The sequence below is a fragment of the Strix aluco genome, chromosome 2 (genome assembly GCF_031877795.1).
Source record: "Strix aluco isolate bStrAlu1 chromosome 2, bStrAlu1.hap1, whole genome shotgun sequence".
Classification (NCBI taxonomy): Eukaryota; Metazoa; Chordata; class Aves; order Strigiformes; family Strigidae; genus Strix; species Strix aluco.
The window spans coordinates 137,022,329-137,038,026 of NC_133932.1; the positions used below are offsets into that span (position 1 = coordinate 137,022,329).

At 52.1% G+C, this 15,698-nt stretch overlaps 1 protein-coding gene across 2 annotated transcripts; it reads left to right on the forward strand.

Moving 5' to 3' along the window:
* Nucleotides 1-8,325: 8,325 nt before the first annotated feature.
* Nucleotides 8,326-15,070, forward strand: WDR73 (WD repeat domain 73). Of its 2 annotated transcripts, XM_074816584.1 has the most exons (8): nt 8,326-8,431; nt 8,509-8,576; nt 8,964-9,052; nt 10,132-10,220; nt 10,992-11,059; nt 11,840-12,004; nt 13,742-14,110; nt 14,670-15,070. In XM_074816584.1, the coding sequence occupies exons 1-8, from the start codon at nt 8,340-8,342 to the stop codon at nt 14,903-14,905; spliced, it is 1,176 nt and encodes a 391-aa protein (XP_074672685.1). In that variant the 5' UTR covers nt 8,326-8,339; the 3' UTR covers nt 14,906-15,070. The 2 variants fall into 2 exon arrangements, with proteins under 2 accessions (XP_074672685.1, XP_074672686.1); XM_074816585.1 differs by lacking the exon at nt 11,840-12,004.
* Nucleotides 15,071-15,698: the final 628 nt, after the last annotated feature.

Genomic DNA, 15,698 nt, shown 5'->3' on the forward strand with positions numbered 1-15,698 from the left:
ACATCTGTGCTTGGAAAGATCATGGGGTGGATCTTCCTGGAAACTGGGCCCATGGAAAATAAGCAGGGGGTAGGTGACAGCCAACATGGCTTCACTGAGGGCAAATCGTGCCTGATGACTTTGGTGGCCTTCTACAACAGGGTTACACGCTGGTGGATAAGGGAAGAGCCACTGACATCATCTACCTGGACTTGTGCAAAGCGTTTGTCTCCACATCCTTGTCTCTAAATTGGAGAGACGTGGATTTGATGGATGGAGCACTCGGTGGGTAAGGAACGGGCTGGGGGGTCACACTCAGACTTGTGGTCAACAGCTCGATGTCCAAGTGGAGAGCAGTGATGAGGGGTGTCCTCAGGGGTCAGGGCTGGACCGGCGCTGTTTAACATCTTTGCTGGGGACATGGACAGTGGGGCTGAGCGCACCCTCAGCCAGTTCCCCGCCAACACCGAGCTGTGTGGTGCGGTGACACGCTGGAGGGAAGGGATCCATCCCGAGGGACCTGGGCAGGCTGGAGAGGGGGGATCCTGTGAACCTCATGGAGGTCAACAAGGCCAAGGGCAAGGTCCTGCCCATGGGTCGGGGCAATCTCAGGCACAAATCCAGGCTGGGCGAGGAGTGGCTGGAGAGCAGCCCCAAGGAGAAGGACTTGGGGGGCTTGGGGGGTGGAAAACTGCCTGTGAGCCAGCAACGTGTGCTGGCAGCCCAGAAAGCCACCCGTGTGCTGGGCTGCACCCAGAGCAGTGTGGGCAGCAGGGCGAGGGGGGGATTCTCCCCTCTGCTCCGCTCTCTGGAGACCCCCCTGCAGTGCTGGGTCCAGCTCTGGGGGCACCAACAGCAGAAGGACACAGACCTGCTTGAGTGGGGCCAGAGGAGGCCACAAAGATGCTCGGGGGGCTGGAGCACCCCCCTGTGAGGACAGGCTGAGAGAGTTGGGGGGTTCAGCTGGAGAAGAGAAGGCTCCGGGGAGACCTTAGAGCGGCCTCCCAGGACTGAAAGGGGCTACAGGAAAGGGGGGAGGGACAGGACGAGGGGGAACAGGTTTAAACTGAAAAAGGGGAGATTTAGATGAGATCTAAGGAAGAAATCCTTCCCTGTGAGGGTGGTGAGGCCCTGGCACAGGTTGCCCAGAGAAGCTGTGGCTGCCCCCTCCCTGGAAGGGTTCAAGGCCAGGTTGGACGGGGCTTTGGGCAACCTGGGCTAGTGGAAGGTGGCCCTGCCCGTGGCAAGGGGGTGGCACTGGATGGGCTTTAAGGTCCCTTCCAACCCAAACCAGTCTGTGATTCTATATTGGATAATAACCCCCAAATACATTCAAGGCCACCACAATCCAGACCTTGCTTTTTAGGTTTATCGTGAACAGAACAAAAAATGATGAGACTAAAGTGCAACACGAGATTTTGGCTAGGAAGAAGCGAAAACCCACTGTGTTTCTTTTTATAGAGCACTGAAGCCCACCACACCTCATCGAACAAGGGAACCTAAAGAGACAGATGGGGAAAGTTACTTTTTTCTGTCGATAGTTAATTAAAAGTACAGCAGTCATTGTGAAAAGATGCTGATGAAATCAAGCACTGAGCATAATGCAAAGATTAGTCACAGGGTTAGACAGCAAGATTAATCAAAATTTTAACAAAATAAGTAAGAGGGGAGCAGAAGAGGCAGCTGAGGAAAGGTATCTTTGTTGCTAATACATCATGTGTGGCCTCTAAACACCGCAGGAGTCTGGAAATGATAGATTTGATGAAATGCACGTACATTAATTCCGTTGAGGCAATGTGGTTTAAGAGTTTCACAATTTTGCAAACATTATAAATGAGAAAAGCCACCTAAAACAGAAAACATACATTAATTAAAAATACAGGGGAAGCCTTGAGACACCAGGGCAGAGGAACAGGAGCAGAGAGAGGAGGTGCCTCGGTTACATTTGCTGGTAATATCCCTAGAAATGTAATATTCCACGACAACTAAAAGAGTTATAAACAGAACATGAACTGGCCCAGATTAAGACCCGTCCAAAGCAGCAGCTCCTCTCCAGCAACAGCCTGGGGAAAGTACCAGCACCGGGACACGGTGAGCTGACCCCAGTCTCCTGAAGTTCTGCTGATGGCCACAGCTTGAATCCAGACCACGGGATCTAAAGGTCCTGTTGGATTCACCCTCCACAAATGCGTCTAATCCCTCTGAACCTACTTCTCCTGCCTCCCCAGGGGCCTGCGGCTGAGAATTTCATCAAAAAGAAATAAATCTTCACCCTCTGGAGGTCCAAACAGTTCCGCTGTTCCTGTATATATTTCTTAAAATTGTAAACACTAGATGCTGTACCACCAGCAAACCAACAAAATAACTACTATTTAAGCAGAATATGCTGTACTAACATTAACTTTTTTTTTCAGGAGAACCTAGCAGAGGAAGAGGAAAGTCCTTTTAAGAATTAAGCCAGAGCAGTGCCTCTTTGCAGGACACAAGACCCCAGAGGGTTGAAAACAGCCTCGGCACAGCTCTGAGAGCAGCCCCATGCCTCGCTGGGCACTGCAGGAAGCCGTGCTTCCCAAATCCATCCCAGCACTTTGGGTTTAGTTCTGCTTTCTTCCTATTTCTGTTTACAGCAAACAGCCTGTTTTCTAGGAGGAAGCTGGATTCAACATCCTCTGAGGGTTTCCATCTCTGCTTCCTACATATTTCATATCTGCTGTGGCAGCAGCCTCAGTTGTCACTTTATGGGCCTCACAAACTCCGTAGGCAGGCTGTCTCTCGACAGTTGGAATTTTTTGGCGCTGAGCGTTGCGATTTGGGAGCCCAGAGCAACCGACTACAAATGCACAACCCTAACGCAGACCTTGCCTGTGGCCAGGGCGAGCTCAGCACCACAAGCCGATGTGGGCCTGAAAGGACACACGGATTGCAGGATGGTTCAGAGTCCTTAGGATTCCTCAATCTCCTTTTTCAGACTGGCTGAGGGGAAAGTCCACCTCCCGGTTTCCTACTCTGTTTGACAGACCAAAGAGCAGCCACAGCATTTCTTTGACATCTGAAACATAAAAGAAAAAAAACATAATGGCATTTCTGTTTGAAATACTCATGCCTGAACATCCTAGGACATGCAGTTGCCTTGTAGGGGTCTGGATTTCAGAGTCACAGAAGAGGATGGTGCTGGATGGGCTCTGTGGCCGTAGAAGTGTCCACAAGTTCTGCTGCATTCAAAAACTGAACGAGAACGAAGAACTGGAAAAGAGATTGTATGTGTTTGCCACAACCTGACACCAATTCTTGGTAGCCATTCCTGTTCTAACTTTCAGCTGATCTTCCCCCCAAGAGCACTGTGGCTCAAAGGCAGCTAACTCCAAGACAGAGTCTTGAAGAAACAGCCTTCCCACCTCTACCTGAAGCTAAGCAATGACTACAAGGGAAATAAAATAGTCCCAAAATTGCATTTTGCTTGCAGGGAGGCCCTGCAACCACCACCCTCTCCCTGACTTTCATCAACACATCACAGTGACTGGCACTGTCTTGGCTTTTTAATTTGGCCCAAAAGGAGGCTTTTCTGGGCAACCAGCCTGCAAGAAAGGCAGGTCTCCCAAGCTTTCCAAGAATTCATCTACATCACTCTGAAGTTTACTATAAATGTACAAAGGGCGATCATTCTTGGTGTGCAGCTCACGGGAACATGAAAGAATGCTGGCTAGCTGCAGCCCGAGGAACAGCTCGTTTCAGCACCTCTCGTCAATCCCCTCGGAGAAGCAGTACTGATCCATCACCTCTACTGTGCCCAAGACAATAACACACTCAGGAACTTTTTCCCCAAATAACAGAGGTTCTTAAGATACCTGCGCAGGGAAAAACTCTTTAAGTGTTTGATAAATTGTATCAGCACCCAAAAAATCAGTTTGGAGCCAGTAAAACAACAACATCTTCAAAAAAGCAAATACTGGTACCTTCATCTATGTTCAGAGGAGTCACACACATCTCGTCCCAGAAGCTTTAGTAAAAGCTCCTCAGATCATTTGGTCTCAGAGGTCATCTCTGTGAGGCACACCAGGCTGCCTCAAAACCTTCCCACTTCCCGTTCTCCTTCTCCACATGCTTGCAGGGATTCCGTGGTGACAAATTATCATAGAATAAAAGACTCACTTCTGCGTCTTGGAGAAATACAAATGTCATCTTTATAGAGAGCAAATGGATTGTTTCCACATGGGGCTAAATGAACAGCTAAGTGCCTTCAGCCATGAACGAGGAATGATAACCTCAACTTTCACTAATTTCATTCTTAGACCTTCAGGGCTGAGCCGTACATTTTCATGGATAAGCTCACCCTTCATACAAAAAGCCTCTGAAAATCCACCTAGTAAAATTTCTTTGATGAATACAGAGTCTTTCCTCTAATCTTTCATCAGCTCTAAGCTTCCAGCAAGCTTTCAGCAGCAACAGTCACTCACCCCTGAAGACTGCAATATGGCCATACCTCAATAACTGATTAACCGAAGAAAAAACTGTGACAGCAGCCAAAGGGCTCTGCCAGATCTTACAGATCCTCCCTACATGACAATTAAGGATCACAAAGGAGGGTATTTCCCTCCTGACTTCAGAGAACAGAGCTAAAAAAGGGCAGTGCCAGATTTCACAAGAGCAGAGATCCTCAGGGAACCCTTCTCCTTAAACGAGGATTTTTCAGACTCAGGCTCTCTTGAACTCTGAAGGAGTTTTCCCACAAAGAGGGAGACCTCAGGAGCTGCTCGGTTTGCTCTGGTGGTGTTCCCTCCCAGCTGTGAGAGCTGGTGATCCAGCCCCTTGCTATTCCGCTGCCGAGGGAGAGGCGATGCGCAGATTTGTGCTGCAGACTTGAAGTCTTCAGGTGGCACCACCAGCTTTCCCACCCACAGGGTCACTGACTCAGCACCACCAAAGCCAGAGCACAGTGGGGGCCAACGCTGGAGCACAGCGGGACCTCTCCTTTCCTAACGTACATGTCTCCAAGGCTGCCCAAAACTAGACACAGTGCAAAGCCAGAGGGCTGAGAGAAGCATGAAGGTACTCTCAGTCCCCTTCACATTGCCAGGCTCTCTACAGGCACAGAACCTGCTGGGAAAAAAACCCACCCTACCTCAAACAAATGTTTTTTTGTATTTTCTTAATATATACAGCAAAGTCACATGCTGAGGCGTAACAAAACAGCTTAGCCTCTTCCTATTATTCTAACTCTGTAACAACTGTTCCCATTTTTTACTCTTTCCTCTTTAACATTAAAATATTTATTTTCTGTAGAGATCTTGAAAAAAGCTTTAAAATATTTATTTTGTTTCAACTTAAATGGTTGTTTCAGTTATCTTCATCCAGGCCTTGGTACTTCAAAAACACCCTGTGTTATGTGTAGTACTGGAGGGCTGCTTCTCTTTTCCCCCCACTTACCTGCTTTGCTCCCTTGGTAAACTGGAAAGATAAAAGGATGATAAAATAAAAGGCAAGAATGTGCAGAGAAAACCATTTTCAGGCTCTCTGCTTTCCCCAGCTGGAATCCACAGCATCCAGTCACTCCCCACACTGTTCTGCCTCATGCTCCTTCTCCTCAGACAGTGGCCACTAAGAGATAATTTCCAAACACTTATTACCACCCCCTAAACCAGCCCTTGGAGTTCAGGGGAGACCCAACCTGTTCCTCTGGGGACTGTAAGTGATGCAGGGCAGCCCGAGAACAAGGTTGCACCACAGCTTGCAGCTGAACACCTGGCTCCCAGCCCTGCCTTTGGTATTTCTCCTTCCCTCTGTTGCTTGGAGGAGCATCCCGAGCTGACTTGGCCACTTGTCCACCTCAGACTAAGCTCATGTCCTGCAATTAATGCACACAGATGAGAAAAGAGTTAACGGGAGAAGGTGACAAAAGGCTGACACAGCTCTGAGCTCGGGGAGTGCCACACCGCTGTACTCTCACATGTGGTTGGTACCATCATGGCTTTACTCCCCTGCTCACTCCAACACCCCTCACAGGCTTCTAACAACCAAAAGTACTAAGAGAAGCATACAGGTTGCACTAAAAAAAAAAAAAAAAAGCAGTCAGATTCTTCACAAGCTGTTTACTCAACACTTTCTTTTTGAATCATATGTGGAAATTGCTAAGACAAGGCTTTTAGCGAATTTCTCACTGTTGAGCTACTTTTACAAAAAACAACGTGAATGTCTCTTCCTCTGTACATGAGAATTCTTGCCATCCTTCCTCTGAAGAGTTCTAATATCAACAGATCTTGAAGTGACAAAATGGAGGATGTCAGAAAAATAACCACCGGTGAGAAGTGCTTCTCACACCAACCAGCTCCAGTTGGTGCTTCCAGAGCAGCCTCTTGGCCGAAAGAAGGGGTCTGGCTTTCCACCCGTGTTTCCACACGTGCCTGCTTTTGCCCTTGCTTCTTTCTAGCTCAGTTCTGTACTGACAGCCCTGAATTAGCCCCGAGCACAGAGTTCAGACAGCACAGCCCACGTCTGAAGACGTCACGTCACCCAGAATGTCCTACCACCTCTCCAAGTACTTCAGGTGCCCAGGAAACTGCTCTACAAAACCGTCCAAAGCATCTCCATTCCTCTCCGACAACTTCTGCAGGACTGACATTGGCAGTACGCTGAAAAGTGAGGGGAAAATGAACAGTACAGAACGTCAAATAACATAGGAGACACTGCACAGACTAGAAGATCCACATTCAGATGTATTTCTGTAAAAACAAGTCGTTTTTCTGATTATACCACAGCCACCTCAGAAGCTGTAGGCTGCCACCTTGCAGTGTTACAGAAAACAGACACAGCTTGCCTCACAACACTGTGCGTGCCAGCCAAAACCCAGCCAGAAGACAGAAAAAAGCACAATAATCTGTAATAAACTCCCAATTATCACCACTGCACCCGAAGCGTCGCTGTTACAGGCAGTGAACCACAGCCGGAAGCAAGTTGGCTGCACCGATCCTTCAGCGCCTGGTCTGAGCCTGCGCTGGCGAGAAACGGAGAGGAACGTATCGCTGAAAGAGCGACCACCACCTGCAAACGTGGGCTCACGGCGAGGCCCGGCCCTGCAATCTCGGTTTGAGCAGCATCTTCTTGTCAGGGGGACCCGGAGTTGATGTGATGAAACACAGTATTTGCTAGGAAAATAGTAAAGTACCTGAGAATTACACACATTTAATTGTTAAAATGATGGAATCACAGAATGGTTTGGGTTGGAATGGACCTTAAAAAAGGCCATCCAGTCCCACCCCCCCCGCCATGGGCAGGGCCACCTTCCACTAGCCCAGGTTGCCCAAAGCCCCGTCCAACCTGGCCTTGAACCCTTCCAGGAAGGGGGCAGCCACAGCTTCTCTGGGCAACCTGTGCCAGGGCCTCACCACCCTCACAGGGAACAATTTCTTCCTTAGATCTCATCTAAATCTCCCCTCTGTCAGTTTAAACCCGTTTCCCCTCATCCTATCCCTCCCCCCTGATGACGAGTCCCTCCCCCCTTTCCTGTAGCCCCTTTAAGCCCTGGGAGGCCGCTCTAAGGTCTCCCCGGAGCCTTCTCTTCTCCAGCTGAACCCCCCAACTCTCTCAGCCTGTCCTCACAGGGGGGTGCTCCAGCCCCCCGAGCATCTTCGTGGCCTCCTCTGGCCTCGCTCGAGCAGGTCCGTGTCCTTCTGACGTTGGTGCCCCCAGAGCTGGATACAGCAAAAAAAAATAGCAAAACCTACAGAAGTGTTAGTTGGGAACCATCATGTAACCACATTATAGAAAGGCACGGGCACAGTAGGCAGGGGTTAGGCTGGCTTTGACAGAGATTTGGGAAGCTCCTGGATTTATCACCACACCTGCATGTGGCTATTCCTGCATATCCAAGCCGATGCACAGACCCGTGCTGCTTTATTCCCTGTATTATATTTACAAACCTGCACACAAACCTGCACTGTTACCTACACTTGAGCAGCCGATTAATTAAAATAAAACCTGCCCACAAAACACCACAGCATGACCTGACGGTGCTTCCCTGCCCTCTTCCCCCTCCACAGCAACCTCCGCGGTCCAGAGATGCGGCCACTCCCCGCGGAAATAACGCGGTTTCCCCTCACCGCCCTACAGCATATATATATATATATACATATATATAAAAAATATACTTTCCCCCCCCCCCCTCAGGGCAGCGATCTCGGTCCGTACTTCCCTCAGAACCGCCGGCCCAGACCGGCTTTAACCGGCCGCGCCCGGTTTCGGGCCGCTTCCCCCCCCACCCCCTTCCCCGGTCCATATTTTCCCGCCTCTGCCCGCCGGCCGCGCCCAATAGCGTCATTGCTGCGCGACGCCGTGTGACGTCAGAGACGCGCCGGGCGGGTATTGCCATGGAGGCGGTGGGCGCCGCCATGGAGGTGGTGGGCGCCGGGGAGGAGGAAGAGGAAGCAGCGGACGAGTGGCTGCTGCAGTCCCTGCGCCTGTGAGGGAGCCCCGGCCCCGGCCCGGCCGCGGTCCCCCGGCCCCACCAACCTCTTCCCTCCCTCCTTCTCCCCGCAGGTATCAGGACCTGCACACCTTCGAGCTCCAGGCGCCCACCCGCGTCATCGAGTGGGCCCGGGGGAACCGTGAGTGTGGGACGGCCCGGCGGTACCGGGACGGGTGGTGCTGAGGGGAGGAGAAGGGCTGGGCTGGGCCTCCGGGCGGGGTTAGGCCCTGGGTCACTGGGGGAAGGAAGCGGGGCGAGGGGCTGGGGTGATGGGGAAAATGGCTGCGGGGCTACAGAGCGGGGAGAAGGGAGGCCACGGCGTCGAGCCGGACCGCGGTTCCAGAGGGGAGGCCGAGGTGCAGCCCCTGGATGCCAGAAGTGAGGCCAAGCGGCTGGGACTATCCCAGGGTTCGGCCTGGGTCTATCCCAGGGTTCGGCCTGGGTCTGGGGTCAGGATGAGCTGTATGGTAACGGGGGTGGGGGTCGTCCCTCACTGTGTCCCTGGTTCTTCATCCCCACCCTCAAGGTGTCTGCGTAGCCGGGTACGGACAGTCTGATGGGAATGAGATCCTGCAGCTGCTCCCACCGCCAGCGCTGCAAGGGAAGGAGACCCAGGTGGGTGTTGCAGCCAGGGTGGCACCAGACCCCTCTGTCTTCCTTGGCTTGGTGTCTTCAGAGACCAGGCTCAGCTGGGCCGAGCTTCCCAAGCTGTTTTCTAGTCTCTGTTGCATGGGCAAAGGCTTGGCCAGGTTTTTGAGTAGTTTTGGTCCAAAAGTGAAGTGTATAAGTCACCCGGCTGCTGTCCAGTTGAGGTGGCACAGGTTGGCAGGCCAGTCACATAATCCGGCTGCTCTGTGGGCATCTTGTGCCATGAAAACTTCATCTCCAGATGTGTGAGCGAAAGTGTTTCATGGGGAAATAGAACAGATGAGGACACCAAGACAAATGAAGAAGGGATTTACTGAGATGTCCGAGCCTGGGGGACCACACTGCTGAACAGAGAGGCTGGCCCGTGGGTGGGTGACCTCTACGTTAAAAGCAGAAATGTGGTGGTTGGTCACTGGGTAAGCAGAAAGGTGCTGAGCCAGACATGTGTATATGGCAGCGAACCCAGGCAGAGGTCTTGGCAGGAGCTTTCTCCAGATTTTTTTCCCTCTAACTATTTTGGGGTCCTTCAATCCTATAGCTCCTGTTGAAATAGGCATTGCTGGGCAGGCAAGAGCTTTATCAAGCGAGAGTGTCTTGTGTCTTTTTTTGTGGTAACCGACCACACCACGTTCTGCATCATTGTTTGGTCTGGAGAAGAGGAGGCTGAGGGGAGACCTCCTGGCCCTCTCCAACTCCCTGAAAGGAGGGTGCAGAGAGGGGGGATGAGTCTCTTGAGCCAAGGAACCAGTGGCAGGCCAAGAGGGAATGGCCTCAAGCTGCACCAGGGCAGGGTCAGACTGGCTCTTAGGAAGGATTTCTTTGCAGAAGGGGTTGTTGGGCGTTGGAATGGGCTGCCCAGGGCAGGGGGGGAGTCCCCATCCCTGGAGGGGTTGAAGAGTCGGGCTGACCCAGCGCTGAGGGATCTGGTGGAGTTGGGAACGGTCAGGGTGAGGTTCATGGTTGGACTGGAGGAGCTTCAAGGGCTTTTCCAACCCAGATGATTCTGGGATTAAGTGTGAAGAAATGACTTTGCCTCTGATTTCTAGGGCCTGTGTCCAGAGAGAGATTTCAAGGTGGAATGCGGTGGATTTTCAAACCGCCCAGTGTACAGTCTGAAACACGTGCCGGACACCAGGTATGGTCACAAAGTCCTTCCAGGACATATTGGAGATGGAAAGGGGTCTTGTCCACTCAGAGAAAGCTCCATTTCCTTGCCTGCTTCCCAACCCCGCTGGTCAATCCTGCCAGCTCGGAGAGCAGCGTGAGTCTGGGGGGGGAGCGTCGTGGTCCTCCTCAGCTTCTTGCAGAATTGAGCCACAGGGGCTGCTGACGTTGATGCTGGGCTCACCAGGGATCCCTCTCTACCCCACTTCTGAGCAGTGGGGGCCTGTATAGCTCCCTTTCTCTGCCTTTTCCATCCTTTCCTTTCCTTCTGCATTTGGCGCTGCGTGGAGGTGCTCATCAGGCAGAGCAGGATACTGGCAGCTGCTGCCACCGCTCAGCTGCACCCCACGTATGCAAGGTCAGAAGGTTTTTCTTCCTGCTGTGGCTTGTAGACCAAGCAAACACGCTTCCCTCAGGCTGATTGATTTCACTCGTTCAGCTCTCTCCTCCTACACAAGTCCCTGTTGCTATTTTGGGGCTCTCTGCACCGTTCTTAGTCTGGTGCTTTTGGAAAATGTGCTAATTAAATGCTGTTGCCTGGGACAGTGTTTGCCTGGGCTGTGTAGAGCACCCTGGCGTGAGGAGTTCTGGGATCATGGTCCTTATGGCCCCTTCTCCACTCCAAGCAGAGGCAAGAGCTGCTGAGCACAGGCAGAGCAGCACACCAGTTTGTCCCAGGCTGGGGAAAAAAGCCTGTTTTCTGCTCCTAAAGAGTTTTGTGGGGTTATTTTTGTTTCTTCAGCTTGCTGGTGACAAGTGGCCCACCAGACAGCTCCCTCCAGGTCTGGCAGGTGTCAGCAGAGGACTCTGGTAAGGGAACATCTTTCTGAGCTTGAGTAGTTTCTCAATGTAGTCCTTGTGTCAAGCATCTCTAACTTCCCCTTCTTCCTGGGTGTAAAATGAGGAGAGGAGTGTCAGTCCCATTCAGTGAAGCCCCGAGTGACTGCCCTTGTGTGGCAGGGGCTGGAGAAGGGCACGAGACAAGTGTCGACACCAGTTCTGATGGCTTGGCAAGAAAAGGACTCGATAACACAAACCTCCTAAGGGAATTAGTAGGTTTAGGCCTGTCACAGTGGCTTTCCACTTATTTGTGAGCTCTTAGTCATACCAACAAAACCCCAAATTGTATAGTTGACATAATATTCCCCTAATAACTCCACGGGTTAGAAATAAAGAGCTCCATACATCACCTTTCGGGATCTACTTTGGTTATCCAAGCCTGTGTCTGCCTGCTTCTAGAAAAGGATTGCTGTCGCTTGGTCTGCTCTTGTGAAATACATTGAAACCACCAGAAAGGAAGTGCAAAATGCTGTTAGAAGTTTTCTTCTTCGTTGAAAATTAACATCTTGACTCACAACTTTCCATGCATTTTGCTAGATTTTTAAATGGCTGGTTGTCCTTGCTGGATGTGTTGGAAAGAGTGGTTTTATTCTAGAAAGGGGGATCAATCATAATTGAATTTCTTATGAAAACTGAGTTTTAGGTTTAGTAGGTCACTTATAGCTTTGCGAGGGCGTCTTTGTGAAACAGCTTAATCTTGTGGATTGACTCCTGATGTGTTTTACAACTGCTTACATCTCTTTCAAATAGATGTTATTAAATCTGTAAGCGCCATATCTACAGAAAATGGCACTGGGCAACCTTGGGCTAAAATTGCCACCATTTCGGCCAGAGCCCCGTGGGTCCTTCACGGCTCGAGACTCAACAGCGTCCAAATTACAGAGGTTGAATCGAGGAAAAATGTCTACATGGCAGGTATTCAAACCAAGTCTAATGTCTGATTTTGAGAAGTCAGTGTTTGGGTAAAGCAAGGGCAGCTGCTTAACAGGCAAACGTTTCACTGGGTGGGTACTTCCAGACTTGTGCCAAAGGGTAGGAAGATATTTGCAGAAAGTACGTTGTCTTGAGGAAAGAGGTTACCATGCTCTGGTCCATCTCCGGCTTCTCACTGCTCCCATGACAGTGTTTTCTCGGGCTTCTGCCCCAGATCTGTGCCCTATGAGAGCACCGTTGATGGTTTTGGTGCAAAGAATCGGGTTAGCAGAGGGCTGCTGGGTGTGTTGTCCCCAGTGAGGGACGTGCTGGCCCTGAGTCACAGAATCCCAGAATCATCTGGGTTGGAAAAGCCCTTGAAGCTCCTCCAGTCCAACCATGAACCTCACCCTGACCGTTCCCAACTCCACCAGATCCCTCAGCGCTGGGTCAGCCCGACTCTTCAACCCCTCCAGGGATGGGGACTCCCCCCCTGCCCTGGGCAGCCCATTCCAACGCCCAACAGCCCCTTCTGCAAAGAAATCCTTCCTAAGAGCCAGTCTGACCCTGCCCTGGCGCAGCTTGAGGCCATTCCCTCTTGGCCTGCCGCTGGTTCCTTGGCTCAAGAGACTCATCCCCCCTCTCTGCACCCTCCTTTCAGGGAGTTGGAGAGGGCCAGGAGGTCTCCCCTCAGCCTCCTCTTCTCCACACTAAACCCCCCCAGTTCCCTCAGCCGCTCCCCATCACACCTGTGCTCCAGACCCTGCACCAGCTCTGTTGCCCTTCTCTGGGCACGCTCGAGTCATTCAATGGCCTTTTTGGAGTGAGGGGCCCAAAACTGAACCCAGTCATCGAGGTGCAATCAAGTCACATTACTGGGGTCATTGAAATCATTAACTTCTGAGCGAGCTCTGTGTTGCCCTGGATGGGAGGAGGGCTCATGTCAGCATTGTTAAACCAGCCCTGCCTTATGTCAAGGTGGCTCATCCAGGTCCTGGAGACCATCTGCCCTCACCTACACAGTAAAACTCAGTCCCCACACACCTCGTCCCCTGCTGAGGAAAATGTCTGTGTGCATCCAGTGGCTGTCACGCAGTGTGCTGAGCAAAAGGCAGGTCTCTGTCAGTGCTCTGCCATGCCTCGGCACCCAGCTCTACGCCGGGTCCCCCATAGGAGCTCAAACAGAGTTAGTTTTAGTCATGGGCCTGCCTGGGTGTTAACATCACCTTTCGAGGGGTTCAGACTCTGCCAGCTCCACTTGGATCCTGTGCAGAGAGACTTCCCGAGCAGGCTGCTGGCTCTTGAAGAGCTAACAAACAGTTCTTGAAAGCCACTTCCAGGCATAAGAGCTGGAAATCTCCTTTCTCAGGGAACGAGAGAGATATGGGGATGAGTCTCTTGAGCCAAGGACCCAGCGGCAGGCCAAGAGGGAATGGCCTCAAGCTGCGCCAGGGCAGGGTCAGACTGGCTCTTAGGAAGGATTTCTTTGCAGAAGGGGTTGTTGGGCGTTGGAATGGGCTGCCCAGGGCAGGGGGGGAGTCCCCATCCCTGGAGGGGTTGAAGAGTCGGGCTGACCCAGCGCTGAGGGATCTGGTGGAGTTGGGAACGGTCAGGGTGAGGTTCATGGTTGGACTGGAGGAGCTTCAAGGGCTTTTCCAACCCAGATGATTCTGTGTGAACTCACACAAACACTCCTCACGGCATCTGAGATCTGCTTTTTTTTTTTCCCCCCCCCCCTAGCCTCCCAAAGCAGTGAGGAGCTCAGCGGCCTGGCGTTCCTGGATGGCAACACCTTGCTCCTCTGCTGTGCCCGGGGGCGGCTGTGCCTGGCCGACGTTCGGCAGCCGCAGAGTCCCTTGGAGGCTGCGTCCGTCCCCTCGGCGCCTTGTGGCGAGCGGTGGTGCATGGGAGTCGGGCGCGGACCTCAAGGCTCTGACTCCCAACCCATAGCTTGCCTCTCGAGCGGAGGACACCTCACCCTAACAGACATAAGAAAAACCTCCGAGTCCTTGGCCTCGGCAAAGTGCAGAGTCCCCTCTCCCAGCTCAGGCGCGGAGTTCCTGTGCGTCTCCTGGGCTCCGGCTCTGGCAGGCTGCCTTGCTGTTTCAGGTATGTGCTTTGGCTAGAGATCTCCTTTTTCTGGATGCTTTTTTGATCTGTATTTCCATCGAGGCCCAGTTCATCTCACTGTTAAACGCCCTGGTTAGGGGGTGGTTGTTCAGAGCTCCTCCTGGAGCTGGTGGAGGTGTGAGCTCACCAGCCTCCGCAGCTGCCTCTCCCCCCAGCAACCACAGGAGGGGCCTGGATGGGTCTGGGGGGACTCCTGGGAGAACAAAGACCCCAAGCTCTCAGCAAACACCACCCTGATGGTGCCAGTGACAGTCTGGCCTCAGGGATAAGACCAGCTGGGCAACAAAGCTGCCTTTTGGCCAGAGCACTGCAAATTCAGACTAGTGATTCCGCAAGCTTTTTGGATCTGGCCCGTGTTCTCCCCAGCAGCTGTTAGCTTGAGACAAGCTCCTTGGAGGCTTTGGAGGTTCTGCTGTCACAGATTGTCAGTCTGGGCCTTTGGCCTCATTTCTGTCTCAGCAGCCCTGTGGGGAGGGGAGCGTGAGACTCAAGCGAAGCCATTTATTTCTACGGTGTCTCCGATTCCCTTTTATTCAAGGTTTTGATGGCACCGTGCACGTGTATGACACGCAGAGCTGGGACAGCTCTGGCGGGGAAGCGGAGCCGATCTTTGTCCACAAAGGCCACGCGTTTGGACCGGGCAGCAGCAGAAACCCTCCCCTGGTCACAGCGCACACGTGGCACCCACAGAAACCGAGAACTTTATTGTCGGCGGCAAGCGACGGTTCCCTGCACGTTTGGGACTGGGTTCAGTCTTGTGGGAAGTGTGGGTAGATGAAATTTTCGGTGAAGATGTGGTGTGTTTCCTGTCTGCGTTCTAGTTCGCGTAGGCTGCGAAGTGTCTGTTTGCACCCAGATACTGGTTTGAGACAGTTTGTAGTGAACCGAGCTAACGGTCAAGAGTGCTGTTTTAACAGAGTATAAAAAAATTTGATCGTGTTCTTGTTCTCCTGCGTGCCAGCCTTCAAATGACAGCTGGGGCTTGTTGCAGTCGTGCCTGCTCGTGGAGAATATCCTGCCATCATTTTATTGTAGACCCGTGTCATGTCTGCACTGTATTTTTCAGGAGAAAACAGGCAAAAAAGCACGAGCACATTTTGAGGAAATGGGCTGTTCTGTGGCATATTTAACCTGCTGCTTTCCAGGCCTGAAGCAGCGGGGGGGGGAAGGCTGTACCCCGGTGGGGTGTTGGCATTTCATCACGTGTGTGTGTCACGAGCGGCGGCCTCCGCTCAGGAAGTGGCGATGCGAATGCAGCCTGCTCGCAGTTTACAAAAGGAACAGGAATAACCTTTTCAGCCTCAGCCTGCTCCGAGCTTTGCCCTCCCCCTGTGTAACCGGAGAGCACCCGAACTGAGAAAAGTATCTTCTGGCTCTTTTCCCACCAACTGAAAGTTTTTAAATTTGATCAAGCTAATGTGATTTCCTGGGCCTGAGGAAGCCAGGCAGTGACTGGCAACGCCTACGCTGTTACCAAGGTGTTACTTGCGGGGAGGGGGGAAATCTGTTCCTTATCCTGAGCATGAAAACCAGCTTGTTTGTCTCACCGAGGAGCTGGGGAGTCAAA